General features: G+C 34.2%; 1 protein-coding gene and 1 long non-coding RNA gene across 3 annotated transcripts; one reads left to right on the top strand and one right to left on the bottom strand.

Annotated features, from left to right (window-relative positions):
* Positions 1–6208: 6208 nt before the first annotated feature.
* LOC110719512 lies at positions 6209–9424 on the bottom strand. 2 transcript variants are annotated; one of them, XR_002511115.1, is made up of 3 exons: positions 9332–9424; positions 9165–9238; positions 6209–6896 (listed from the first exon to the last, which is right to left on the bottom strand). It is a non-coding gene; the product is annotated as an uncharacterized LOC110719512 (long non-coding RNA). The 2 variants fall into 2 exon arrangements; XR_002511113.1 differs by having other exon boundaries at positions 9198–9238.
* A 14-nt stretch (positions 9425–9438) lies between these two features.
* On the top strand, positions 9439–14261 carry LOC110719511 (zinc transporter 4, chloroplastic-like). The gene is made up of 4 exons (XM_021898465.1): positions 9439–9697; positions 9811–9871; positions 10552–11222; positions 13267–14261. The coding sequence occupies exons 1-4, from the start codon at positions 9680–9682 to the stop codon at positions 13720–13722; spliced, it is 1206 nt and encodes a 401-aa protein (XP_021754157.1). The 5' UTR covers positions 9439–9679; the 3' UTR covers positions 13723–14261.
* The last annotated feature ends 485 nt before the right edge of the window (positions 14262–14746 follow it).

Genomic DNA, 14746 nt, shown 5'->3' with positions numbered 1-14746 from the left:
ACGGAGTACTAATTTTTTAAAAAAAAAAAATTTGTTTTGAAAAGTTTATTTAATGAAAGTTGCTAAAGCTATATAAATAGACATTTTTGGAGTATATAGTATATTTGTGAGGTATGATCATATGAGGTGTGATGCGAGTGAGGCCATGTTATGGTATTCAAAGCTTAATACATGTGGATCTTGTAAAATTTTCTTATTATTTGATTTTATTTTTGGTGATTTCATATGATTGATCTAGTGTTAATTGAATTTTAAATTTGAATTATTTAGATCTGTATTAAAGGTGCAATTAAATGACTTTTTTACAAGTATGAATTTGGCATGGATGCGAAAAAATTTATTTTATAATTGAGAATTGATACTAGTAATATCTGAAAGGGTTCTACCTGATTTATTTTATAATTGAGAATTGATACTAATAGTGGCATTGATTCCACCTTATATCCCTGAGGTTTAGGAATTAAATCTCATATGACTCATTTGAGGGATTTCCCTAGTCTCCCCAAAAATAAAACAAAACAATAATTAAACCCAAGAGATAAAATGGTGCCGCTTGGAATCAGCTCCATGATTTCGTGTTTCATGTCAATTATTTAAGATTCCAATGGTTAGGTGTTGGAGTGGGACACTAAGCTGCCTGAGCAATTGAGCATGCATGAATGCAGCACCCAATTATTTAGTGGCTACAACTTGTGCCATTTTGCAAGCAATGTATGGTCCAACTCATTACTACGACAGAAGACAAACTTTGCCCTCATCTAATTTGAGGCATACTTACCAAATAAGGTTTGATTCAATTAATTATATTCTTAATATACGACTAATCTTGTCAAAAAAAAACATACGACTAGATCTTATTCACTTGTGCCAAGCTCGAACAAGCATCAAGCATTTTGAAATCTCGGATGAGCTCATCTCCAACTCATCTATTAAGCCAAATAGGTGAACATGGGCTCGGCTCGGCTCGTAGACATAAATATATAGTAGTAAGCCCAAGCCGCCCAATTTTATACTGCATGCAATACATGGGAATTGACCAATTAACATGCTCTCCATAAGAGTACAGAGTATGAAAATGATTGAAATGGAATTTAATTTAATTAAAAGGCCTGCCTCAGAAATAAGCCAAAACATATTGGGACAATGATTTTAAAATGCATGTGTGGCCTTGTAAATTCTGAACCTCATTCCAATTAGATTGCTAAAAAAACGTTTCTAAATAATATGCATGAATTGAAATCATGTCATTCATGTCCCAAATGATACTACAAGTTGAGACTAGTCTATTGTCGTAATTTCCATTTCATCTCACATTTCTGCTCTTACGTAGAGAGAGTAAGAAGAGCAGGAAGATAAGAACGCGGGAGCCAGGGTGTAATTTTACATCTAGGTGTTGTGAACATCATTAACCTTAGACTTATTCCAAAATAATTTGTACTTGATGTAACGTCTTTTGTTTTCATATTAATCCCACGATCAATAACATTCTCCATCTTAATCCAAGTTAAACAAGAAAACTTTGCATCCCTACTTAACACTTAATACTCTAGGCTAATCTAGAAAGAACTAAAGTAAATATACCTCAAATCACCACTAATTAATTTAGTATGTGCTAAAATATCCAAATCTAGTTTAAATAAGAGGTTTGTAGTTATAATAATTTTTTGACTTAGATACTATTCCAAAAGCAGAAGATCGTTTGCACCTGGAAACTTGAAATGGTGACAAAAGAGACGGATAGAAGGCAAAGGGGTAGGGAAAAAGGGAATATTATGTCTTTTGGTTAAGCTAAAAGCATTTTTTTTAATTAATTAGTGACACTTGCCCTCTTAGCATTTTATTAAATCCTACTCTTAATCCTATTAGCAAACTAGATAATGTTTTTATCCGCTTATAGTATGAAGAAAAGACAATATTAATATATAATATTCATACTGAGCATAACAAGTTGCATAGTAAGGTCCTTTCTAGCTTTATCCATTAATCAAGATCGATTAAGATTATCAATAGGCAAACTACTCTGGTTGTCTTATACATGTCAGCAATGATAAGTGGTTTAACTACTACAGTATTCAAGTTAGTCATCCACTTTGTTCCTGAAAGTGTGACACATACACATGTAAGTACATTCGCGAATGCATGGGGTGTCAGTTGACACTCTGATATAAATAAAGTCTATGATTAATTCTTTATACAAAGTCGTGTATTGTTCAGTTTTATTAATGCAAGCGATACTCTGTAGCTGCCCTAATAGAGTAATAGTATTACACACTAAAGATGACTACCACTGCTGTATCAGGCTTGATGAGCTTAGTTAAGGTAAAATATGAATATGCAGTAACAAAGTATTGAAATGGATGAAAGGAAAATGTTTGCATTGCGAAATACAGTTTTACAGATTACATGAAGAAACTATAATAATAGCTTTTCCAACTTCTCTTTGCTGCTTCCACTAAGATCTATCTGCCTTAGCAATTGGTGGTAAAATAGATGAAGTAGAAGCATTAAAAAGAAGCATGGAGGAAAGAACTGTTGGAAATAATAAAAGGGAAAAATAGAAAAATAAAAGTAATATAAGGTGAATAATAATCTGGAAATTTAGTTGGGTGAGTCGCGGACAACCTTCGGCTCTTTTCAAGACGATTCACGCCCTCTAATACAAATCGTAGAGAGTAAACAGCGCGTCGTCCCCAAGATAAAACCCCAACTTATACACTCCATAATCTACGTATTAAGGAGTAGAAGCTTATATAATAACCAAAATACCTAACTTAACTTTTGTATATTATCCAAGTATGTGGGAGAATGTTGTTTTTGTAAAAGAAACGTAAAATTATATATGTATATGAAAATGATACTCCACAAAACAAGTTTATATAACGAAGAAATATATATGTACGTTAGTACGTTACATTGTCATGCAACAACTCACTGCTTGTAACTCCAATTTCAAGTTGCAAAATGTAACTCCCCAATCAAAGCATTTATACTGACATTAACATTTTGTCTTTAAAATCTTCTCCTCATAAATGTAATTAAAGCCAAATCATGAGGATGACCGTAACATCCAAATCTAACGTTCATTCCTTGACGTTAGTATTAGTAAATTAAAGCATTTTCAATTTTTGAAAATTAACCAATAAAAATTTAGTAACCTTCAAATAAATTAGGAGTTACAAATTTCATAATAATGATTTTAAATTATAATGAGTAAATATATAAAACAGTAATTTAAGATTAAAGAATTCATTTACATTTTTAAATTTAAAATTTTAAATATATTATATTAAAGATCAATTAATAATATTAATTATTTTTTAGTTAAAATATCCAACAAGAACTAAACCTATCAATCTATCATACAAATACAACATGTGGTCTGCTGCTTCACAGTTTTTCAGATACACTACAATACTGCAAAAAATGTACTAAGGAGTTCTTACAGCTTAATTTGTTGGACAATTCTCCAAACTAAGCTTTATTACGAAACTAATTACAAAAGTAGACGCGGGGCAAAACTATTTATCAAACTAAGCTTCTGGGTAAAACGCTGTCTTTTTACTTGTTGACTTTTTTATTTTAAAATAATAAAAAAAAAAAACCTCAAATTGAACCAAAGTTGAATTTATATAATCAATCAAAAATCATACGACAAAGTACTCAAATCAATCAAAACTACAAGTTCCTCGAATTGAAAATGATAGTACGAAATTAAGAAGAATAATACTAGAAGTGTATCACTTATGAATCTCGTCGACGTCGATCCAAAACCGGTGAACTTCTCGCTCCAATCACTCCTCCGAATTGCCGCTACTACCACTCAATCTCCCTTGTAATTCACTCCGTATTTTCTGACTAAGCTTGCATGCTTCATTCGGTAGAAGACCTCCCAATTTATACACAATTGACAGCCATAATCGTGGGAAAGAAGATAAATAATTCCCAAAATTGGTTGAAAAATATACGGCAATCAATTGTCAAACTTGCCATACTGTGAAGTCGTGATTTCAATGAATAACATTTGAGCAAATCTTTGGGGTAAGTGAGAGTTAAGAGAGGAAAAGAATTAAACATTTTTTTTAAAAAAAAAAATAATCAGAAATTAAGAATTAAAAAAAAAATTACACTAAAAACGCTACCTCAGTCAGCGTTTTACACATTGATTTTTTTTTTTAAAAAAAAATCAGGGGTAAGACAGCGTTTTACTCCACAAGCTTAGTTTGGTAAATAGTTTTGCCACGTGTCTACTTTCGTAATTAGTTTCGTAATTAAGCTTAGTTTGGAGAATCGTCCTAATTTGTTGCTCGAATACCTTGCTGTCATTTAGGTCTGAGGATTCCGATATTCCAAAAAACCACAGCAATACTTTTTATTTTCTTCACTATCTTTTTCCCAACCTTTTTGGGGGAAAAGGGTGAAAGAATACCATCTGTTCAGGCTTCAAACCTTTTGTGTGGAACCATTTTTGGCCCATCAGTTTTGATAGAGTTTTGCCCTCCAAGGAGCAGTAAGCTTCAGTGCACCAAAAACGCGTTCTTATTTGAGAAGTCTTCAAAAGTTTCATTATCCCTCTCCAAAACGAAGCAATGGCTGTCTTTATATACAGCATGATGACCAAGCTGTAACCGCCGGCTCTTAAAGGGTCCGAATAAATTGTTCAAACGTTTTCTTCTCTTCGCAACAGTTAATGACACTTTTTTTTCATTCATATTTATTCGCACAAGAAAAAATCAACTTGTTCAGAGGCAGAAGTCTATACAATTCACTTTCATCATATATGTTCCACACAAAAGGGAGGAAAATGTACAGCATATGTCTTCAATTATATTTCCTCTTACAGTCCAATATTATGCATCACACAAATTCGAGTCATATAACTATTGATATTGTTTTGTTTATACCCTTCCCAAAAAAAAATCACATCCCATATTCAAAAAAGGGAAGAAAATGCACAGCATATGACTTCGGTTATATTTCCTTTTACAGTCCAATATATGCATCACACAAATTCGAATCATATAACTATGAGGGAGCCCTAGTTAATCTCAGAGTTTATCTCCTCTCACAACTTTATGCATGGATTTCTGTGTCCCTTTATTATTTTACTTTTATCATTTAACAAATTAAAGAAAATGATTAGGCTGTGAGAGGAGATATATTCACAGATTTATCTCAAGAGAGAAACTTGAATTTACCCTATAACTATTGATATTGTTTTGTTTCTACCCTTCCAATAAAAAGATTTACATCCCCTAATCATAAATCATGACAACCATAACTACATACTTTATACCTTGTATAATTCACTCCCTCTGTCCGTAAACAAATCACGTATTTATTTTAAGCCATCCCGATTTGATAAGCCACTTTCTATACTTCATATTTAGCAAGTCAAAATTAAAACTTTCCTTCAACATCTGCTTCAGAGAGCTAATTACAGGTGCCTTTAAAGAATCACAAGAGCCTAGACAGGATGCAAATATATTGAAAACCAGAATAACCAATTACCGAAGGCAATCATGCAGACTTTACATGCCGGACAGTGGAAGCGGGATTCAACAAGACACAAGCAACTGTACATGGTACATCTGATAATGGGTAGAAGAGGAAAGAATAGCTCGCCTTAAATGTGGGTGGATTTTTTAGAGCTATCAAAGACATTGCCTTGTGCAAGTCACTCAACTTCTCATCAATTGCATTCTTGTATCAAAATCGAGGCACATGAGAATATGATATAACCAGGAACAGTATTTGATGAAAAATCTGTGAAGAGCTCAGGTGGCATCAAATCGAAGTCAGGCAGAACCAAACTGAAGTCATACAAAAGGCAATAAGTTGCTCATATTCGCACGTTGCAACATAGCCATATAGCGCATACCAGTTGTTACTTTTCTAAGTAAATTCTAAACACATATTGCAGGATTAAATCACAGCGTTAATCCTGTGAAATGCAGGATAGACATTTATGATGGGGTGTTCATAGCTCATATAGAATTCCATGCTAAGTCCGCTAACAGACATCTACTAAGGTGAAAGAGTTGCGTAAGAGTGTCTGTATGCAATCCAATTACAGGTACACCTCTTTGTCCACATCACCAGCATGGGCCAAAGCAGGAAGTAAACAAGTTGCTAAGTTGCATACTTAAGTATATAATGTAGCAACATACTAAGAAGACGAACTTCAGAAAACAACTAGAGAATTTGGAAGTCTGCAGCCAATTTTATTTCCAAATTACATCACATGTTACAAAAAACCAGAAATTAAATTTACAATAGTTCATATTCAACTTTAAAAGGTTAACATGGGTTCTCTAACTGGCAACTACTAAGTTCACAATATTCACAATCAAAACTTGAAATTTTATTAATGTTGACCAATCTATGATTGCAATTTAGCAAAAGAATTTCACAACTCAACCAATTTTGGAACTAATTTTTAAACATAATAATCTTTTCACATAATATACCAGGAAAACAATGATACTCAGAAGATAGAAATTTTGCAAAACATATCTTTACGAAATTATACTGGTAGGATAATCAAGTACCTAATTTGTGATAGAACACTAGAATATTTGGTTATATTGCAAGAATTAATAGAATATAAAAGGCAAAAGAGAAGACATGACATACAAAACACAGAGTAATTGCTTAGGAGAAGCAAAGAGAACAATATCAGCTTCAAGAATGTTCTGACAGAGTGATTCAACAACAGAAAGACCTGACTCCTAAGGCCATTTTCAGCATCTTCCCTAAAATTTCAGCTTCCCTCTTTTTTTAGTGGGATTTGCTTATGTGGCGTGATAAAACTGGTAGTGTTCACCGCATCTAGAAACCTTGAGTTCTTTGTTTTCTTGAAGCAAAAATCACGAGTTCTTTTAATTCCATATGACTACCTAAAAGTGAAAGCAACATTAAGTTAGTTTCTGTTACATCAATAACAAAAAGAATAAGACAATTGGAAATGCTAGATAGAGTAGTCAGTCAAGTCATTCACTGGCACTACTCTTCTGTTATTCCCTTTGCTTCTTCTGCTATTCATATTTATATTTATTGAAACAAAAGAAAATGACACAGATGAGATATATTTGACAGCGAGCTTTTTAGACACAAAACATGGCACAACAAAAAGAAAGATCAATCCTTTCTAACAACCTAAAAAGCAAGATTCAGACTCTTGAAGCCTTTAGACAGTTGAACAATTTCTGTAACAACGTTTTAGAAGTTATAGTGGATCAACATGAATTCATACAAATTCATACATTCTAGGAAGTTATAACCAACATTCCGGGATTTAGACAGTTAGACTATTTCTGTAACATCGCTTTAGAAGTTATAGTTAGACTCTTAAATCTCACGATCTATATTCTGGGATTTTGTGATCCACATAAATTCATGTAATCAACTTAACCACTCATTAAGAATGATTAATTGCTCTTATAGTAAATAGAAAGTACTAATAAAATTTATCATTTTAAAACACTATCAGTAATACAATACTAATAATTCAATAAGAAAATCACTAGATTATACTAAGTAAAATAGTTATACGGCAGATGCCAAAGAAACTCGCTTATTAGACAACTTGTTGAGACTACAATTCTAAAAAAATACATATCTAAACTACTCTTGTACATTGTGCAACACACTGACTTGCATCAAAAAAACAGAGGAAGCAAAGTGCAGCAACGGAAACTTAAAATCAATTCAGCATGCAACACACAGCCTCACAAACTAGGCAACCCAAAGAGCCCCAACACTCATGTTAACCAACAAACAGCAGCCACTTTTACACCCAACACACCCATTTTACAGTCTTCTGTCCCCTGCAGCCTCTGCACTTGCTGCCCAAAGTGCAGTCACACCCAAGCAAACTTCTTGTAGCGTCACACACATACTAAAACAGCCCTGTGGCTACAACATCTACACAATTCGCACACAACACACAGACAAACACAACCCTTACTCGCCAAGACTCCCTCGCAATCCCCTACACATACACAACAACACAACTAACACCCCACAAGGTCTCAAGCACAGATCAATCCTTGTACAGACCAAAATAGAACAGCCTGAACCACCCCTTACACGTGCAACACCACATTTCACCCCCGCAATAACAATTGTGCCACAACATAAACCTTACGGATAATCACCAATCAACTAGAGCAAATAATCCCACTGCAAAGTGCTTCTTACCCAGGAAAAGGCCAATTAGCAGGTAAAATAATACAGCTATTGTCACTACCTATAGAGGAAATACAAGTTTATCTCCGTGATAAACAAAGAGGACAAAAGTGTAAGTTTTGCGGTGAAAATGAGTAAAACTGCTACTTGAGGTAGCGGTTTTGCCTTAAAACTGCTATTTGCTCAAAATCGCTACTTGAGGTAGCGGTTTTACTCCGCAATAAACAAAATTTGTTTATCACGGAGATTAATTGGGCCAGCCTCCTACCTATAAACCTTAAAACACATTGCAGTAGGCAATATCCAAAAGAACAGTCAATAGGTTTGGCTTCTTATTAGAGTGGCAGCCTTCCAAATTTACTCTCATTCTCTATATACATCTTTTGGAGTCCTCTCACAGCATGTTACTTCTCCGGACTCGAGCCAACTATTGTTTTAATCAATATACAAGTATATACCTTTACTAACAGTTTTCACACAATAATTGCAATTGACCTTATACTCATCTTGACTTAATGGCATGATGCTGACTATTGCTAAGGGTAGCAAGCAAAAGCAACAACGGCATTTCCATCAAAGACATTACTTGAAAATCTGGATTTCCAATTTACATCACACATTACAAAAATCCTAGAAACTAAATTCACCATCATTTCATATCCAACTCTACAAGGTAAATTGGTTCGTCTTTCTCTAATTCACAACCACTATGTTTACAAATCAAAATATTCACAATCAAAACTCGCAATTTTACAAATGCCAACCAAAACAATAATTGCAATTTAGCAAATAAAATTGCCTAAAAATCAACCAATTTGGCACTATTTCTTAAGCAGGATAATCAAGTACCAATTTTTAATAAAATACAAGAACATTGAGCAAGATTGCAAGAATTAACGAAACATAAAAGGGACAAGAGAAAACATAACATACGAAAACCCAAAAGAATACAGCAGTAATATTTAAAAAATCAATACTTAATAAATTCAGTGAGGCATTTCATCGAACACCTTGCAAACAGTCACCCAGCTTGCCGCCAAAACACGTCGCACTACAAATTACAAACAAAAATAAATCTTTAAAAATTACTTCAACTTAATAATTAATTAATTAATTAATTAAAGAAGAGAGAGACAATAATCACCTAAAAAAAATGAGGAAAAAATGTCGACACTCTTAACACATTCTCTCCCCAAAAAGTTACCTTTATTGGTTGAACAATTCTGAAATGAAAAACCATGTTCTTGATAAATGTCGACATTGTTAAACCATATTTCTTGTTCACCTCTTTATTATCATCATCCCTGTTAATCCAAAAAAACCTAGAGAGAGAAAGAAGAAAAAAGGGGTTTTCTCTCTCTAACTATCTATCATTCTTTCCAACAAATTGCGAATTGAATTACGCAAAATTTTCCCGTAATTCGAGAATCGTGTCCTTAAAAAAATATACCCTTTTTATATAAAACCCTTTTTATCACTTGTATTTCTTCCCATGTCTTCCTTCTTCCAGGTTTGTTTATTTTTCTTTTCTTCTCTTTTCTTTTTCTCTCAAAAAAAAAAATTTTAAAAAAAATTGAGTTGAGTTTTGATTTCAATTATAATGGGTTTTAATTTCTCAAACAGGATTTCTTGTTCCCAATACTCAGCCTCAAGCCCATCAGGGAAAACTTTAATGTGTTGTCAGGTATACTTATTTTTTTCGACTCATTTCGATTTAAGTGTTACGTTACTAGTTCAAGTTACATATACTTGTATTCTATCTTTTGTTTGAATGTTACCTTGTTGTGGTCATATAAGCTATTAGTTCAAGTTACACTATTTGTAAATTTGATTATTTGATGAGTATCTGAAAATTTTAAGTTTGTTACGTTACTAGTTCAAACTTTAAAGTGCAAGTAATTATTTTAGTATTTTGGTTTTTCTTCATTCTTCAATGTTACCTCCTTTCGTAGTCATTCGACTATGTGTCTATGTTACTAGTTTGAATTACACTGTCAATTTTGGTCCAATCGAGATTTGATGGGATTTTCTTAGGGGGAAAACAAATGTTTTTGCACCCCTAAACAAAGTTGATTTTCTTGGATCATTTTCCCTCCTTATAAAAATCAATGTTCGTTTTCTGTCTTATATAGTACTCCGTAACATCAATTTCAGAGTTTTGGGACCATTTATCTGCGAATTTAATTCCAACTTGAACTCCTCGACAAGCGAAAATCCCCGTAACAATAAATGATTGATCAATGAAAACTCCATTTTATCGCCATTTTGATATAAGAACAAGAACAACACTCTGTTTTCTGTCTAACTAAGTGAGGAAATTACCAGAATCTAACGATCTTGGCATTGTGTTTTTACCAAATATAGGTACCCTTTTGAGGCAATTTCAAGAAACAATGTCTAATGCCACCTGTAAGCTGTCTGATTCGATGTGTCGCGACGACACGGCCGCATTGACTCTTAAACTGGTGGCAATTGGGTCTATCTTAGTGGCCGGAGCAACGGGGATTACGATTCCGTTGCTCGGCCGGAGAAAGAGTTTTCTTGCTACTGATGGGAATCTATTCATAGCAGCAAAGGCATTTGCTGCTGGTGTTATACTTGCTACTGGGTTTGTACACATGTTGCCTGATGCTGGTCAAAATCTTACTAACTCATGTTTACCGACTCACCCGTGGTCGGATTTTCCGTTTTCGGGTTTTATTGCAATGATGGCTGCATTGGTAACATTGCTTGTGGATTTTGTGGGGACACAAGTGTATGAGAGGAGAGCGGAGAGAATGAAGAGGAAAGGGGATGGTTTGGGGCTTGATGGGTCACTTGACTCGGTTTCGGCTGCCGGGGTTTTGCCGGCTGATCGGTTGGTGGTGAGTAGTAGTGGAGGAGGGAGCATTGTGGGGATTCATGCTCATGAACATGGTCATGATGGTAATGGGGTTGATGGACATGTTGTTGAAGTGTATGATGATGGTCATGGACATGGACATTCTCATAGCTTTGGTGGAGATAGTAATGCCCGCCATGTGGTCATTTCTCAGGTAAATTAAATGCCTTCTATTTATTTTGGTTTTGCTAAAGTCTTGTATGAATTAGTCGCAATTGTGACTTTGAGAGAGCAACGTTTAACTAGAATTAAATAATTTAGTATGAGACAGTCTCAGCACATTCATTAGTTTTGAGAGTTTACCTACGGAAGTGATAGTATTTGCTTATATTTTTAATTAAATAATTTGGTATGAAAAGGTCTCAACTCATTCATTGGTTTAGGGGGTCAATGTATGGAAATGATAGTATTTGCTTATCTTATCTTGTACACGAATTTGCAACTTGTTTGCTTCAAATGACATGTATACTTGTATGGTGTGCATTTTCCATTAGCTATCAAATTACTTCTATGGTGTGCACGTACTAGGCATGTGTCTCACTGGTCCCTTGCATTACTTCGCAATTTCTGTTTGAATTGTAGTTTGTCATCTAAAAAGCCATTGAACGACAGTTTTTATTTATTCGTTTTTTATGGAGTATATGATGTCTCGAGTTGACAACCATGTGGGTTGATTAGTTAAGATTCGTGTTAGTGTTTTCCTTAAGCAAGTATATTCTTTGGTGTGTAGAAATATTCAATGGTTGATAGAAAAAGTAAACAAGTAGGGCAATTACAAAATACAATCACGTCACGTTTGAATAGTTTCTAGCATTAGCAACTTAGCAATTTTCTTGGCCTTCCCTTTCTTCTAATAGAAAAAGTCACCTTAGATTTGAATAATGGTCACGGTTGATCATGAACCCTTCATATCCTGTTGAAAATTATGAATTATGTAAGCTTTCTACACAATTTATTCTTATTAATAATCACGATGATTTAGTGAGTGCAAGTGACTATTTCAAGGAGACTGAGTGTGATAAGTGTATTTCTTTGATAAAAGAACAATTTAGGACAATAGATACAATTGTTTTCATATTTTATTTAAAAAATAATTATTAGAAAATATACTCCTTTCTTATCTGTAATTTGAGAAGATTTGACGATTTCTTTACCTCTCATAAAACAAACTAAACTCTAAATTTGTAGTGGGGTATTCAACTAGTTAAACTTTGAAGATATTTTAGGATGTTTCAAATAAATTTGCCTAAAACAGTTTGAGTAGGGCATTTCCTTGATATTTTTGGTATTAACCATTTATTTTTTGTTCTTAAAAGTTTGCTTGTTAAAGTAAGTTCTTTGAATCAAAGAGGTTTCGTCAAAAAAAATATATATATTTATATATATAAAAATAAATAAATAAAAAAGACAAACAGAAAAGAGGTGGTTTTTTACTCAAAGCAACTAAGCCAAATCTTGTGGCATATACTGTTTAGATGGTCCTTTTTGATCTTTTTTAAAAATAAGATTCTACTGCTAAAGACTAAATTAGCGGACGAGCTTTTTCTTTCTGAGCATATGGTTCGTTGAGTAAGCAACAGTAGGAAAAGATAGAAAGTCTACTTGAACAATTATTGATTCTCCATTAATCAGTTGTAGAATCTTGGACCAATGTATTTTTAAGGGTATGGAACAAAAGGGAAAAGGGGGGAACGTATCTAGCGTCTTGTTGAAATGGTTTTTATTATTCATCCAACTACTTTTTGCCTTTCATCTTTAAGTAATCCTCAATGACCAGGGATTTTATGTAGGTTAGCATTGAAAGATACTGAAATAGTATCTAATCGAATGTCACACACGAGTTTTTGTTATAGATGCTGAGGACTGTTTCAAAAGCACTGATCTTTATTAAGGTGAGTGGTTTCAGCTATTTTAGATAAAAGAAAGTGGATTTAGCATAGTGTAAGTGATGGTCCTTTGCTCTGCCTCATGTAGTGCTTGAAGAGCTAAACCACCCCAAGCTAAGAAGCAATGCCGCTTAGATACAGGAACTGTATTTTTTAGCTAATATGTTGGAACATTTGGAAGCTCATTAATGCTAAATAATACCTTTTTACATTGATGGAAATATGAAAAGCTTGTTTATTGTTTCCCCCTTCTTTATATGCACTTGTTTTTCTTTTCTTTTTTTTTAATTATATTATTTCTTGTGTGTGCAGGTTTTGGAGCTTGGAATTGTTTCACACTCGGTCCTCATTGGATTATCTTTAGGAGTGTCTCACAGCCCTTGCACAATAAAACCATTGGTTGCTGCATTATCCTTCCATCAATTCTTCGAGGGCTTTGCCCTTGGAGGTTGTATAGCTCAAGCCCAATTCAAGGAAAAGTCCACCATCATCATGGCCTGTTTCTTCGCCCTAACAACCCCTGGAGGCATTGCTGCAGGTATCGGCCTTGCCTCCTTTTACAACCCGGCTAGCCCAAGAGCCCTCATTGTTGAGGGAATTCTCGACTCTATATCAGCAGGGATCCTAGTCTATATGTCCTTGGTTGACCTAATAGCAGCTGATTTCATGAGTAAGAAAATGAGATCGAACACTAGACTCCAGGTTGTGTCTTACGTTGCTCTTTTCATGGGTGCTGCTTTAATGTCAGCGCTTGCTGTCTGGTCGTGATCTATTGGTAAACTTTAACCTAATGTGACTGCTTTTGGAATTTGTGTGTGTTGTGTTTAACTGCTGTCCATAAATCACAACTGGGGAGTTCTTTTTTAGAGCCCGGTTATTGATTGTTTCATGCTTAAAGAGCCTGGTAAATTGAAGATGTATCTGCATATCTGCTTGGAGGGAAGTGTGGTTTACAGTGGGGGAGGAGGAGAATAATTTACTGGGCATTAAGTGTGAATTTTTGTACTGCCTGTACAGTGCTGTGTGGCTGTGTATACCGGTAACCAACCGAAGTTTTTGTTCCGTGACCCTGTAACTAGAATTGTTGCCTGTGCTAACTAGATAAAGGAAAGGAAAATGATGAAGATGAAAAAAAGACTGATCAACAGTATACTATCTTATACAAAGTATCTCTGTACATATGTATTTTGAAATTTTTGCCATCAAACGCTATTATAGCAGTATTGTACCAATTACCAAATATGTTTTCTATACTCTTAATCTCTTAGTAAATGCAAAGTTTCATATTTGGCCCTTTAGATGTACAATTGCATTGGTGTTTTGACTGGCCTTTGAATCAAAAGTTATCCAGTAAAGGAAACATGATTAGCTATAACTTGGTCATTGGCAAACATCAATCAACAATCTAACTAAAAGAGCGAGTATATTGGCAGCCAGGATGGCTATCCATGGACCATGGAGAATGACTTGCTAGCCTTCGGAATTTGCACGCTAAAGCTACTTCGAAATGAGAAGTAGATTTAGAAACCAATTATCCGAGGACTAGGCAATAAATTACTATCAACTAAGTAAGCAAGTAACTAGGAAGGCTATAGTACCAATGTCCAATGATGTGCAAATGCTAAAGGAAAATGAGATTCAATGTAACCAATTTACGAATAGAGCAACAAGGGTATACATATAGTTGAAATTTAGTGACAAAGTCATGTATCGTTCGTTGTTTATAACTTAACGCAAGATATTTTTACTCAGTTATGGAGTACTACAGCACACTATCAGAGTGACAGATTTA

The sequence above is a fragment of the Chenopodium quinoa genome, unplaced genomic scaffold (assembly GCF_001683475.1).
Source record: "Chenopodium quinoa cultivar QQ74 unplaced genomic scaffold, ASM168347v1, whole genome shotgun sequence".
In the NCBI taxonomy this organism is placed as follows: domain Eukaryota; kingdom Viridiplantae; phylum Streptophyta; class Magnoliopsida; order Caryophyllales; family Amaranthaceae; genus Chenopodium; species Chenopodium quinoa.
Note: the sequence above shows the minus strand (reverse complement) of the source record. Positions and strands in the feature narration are given on the sequence as shown.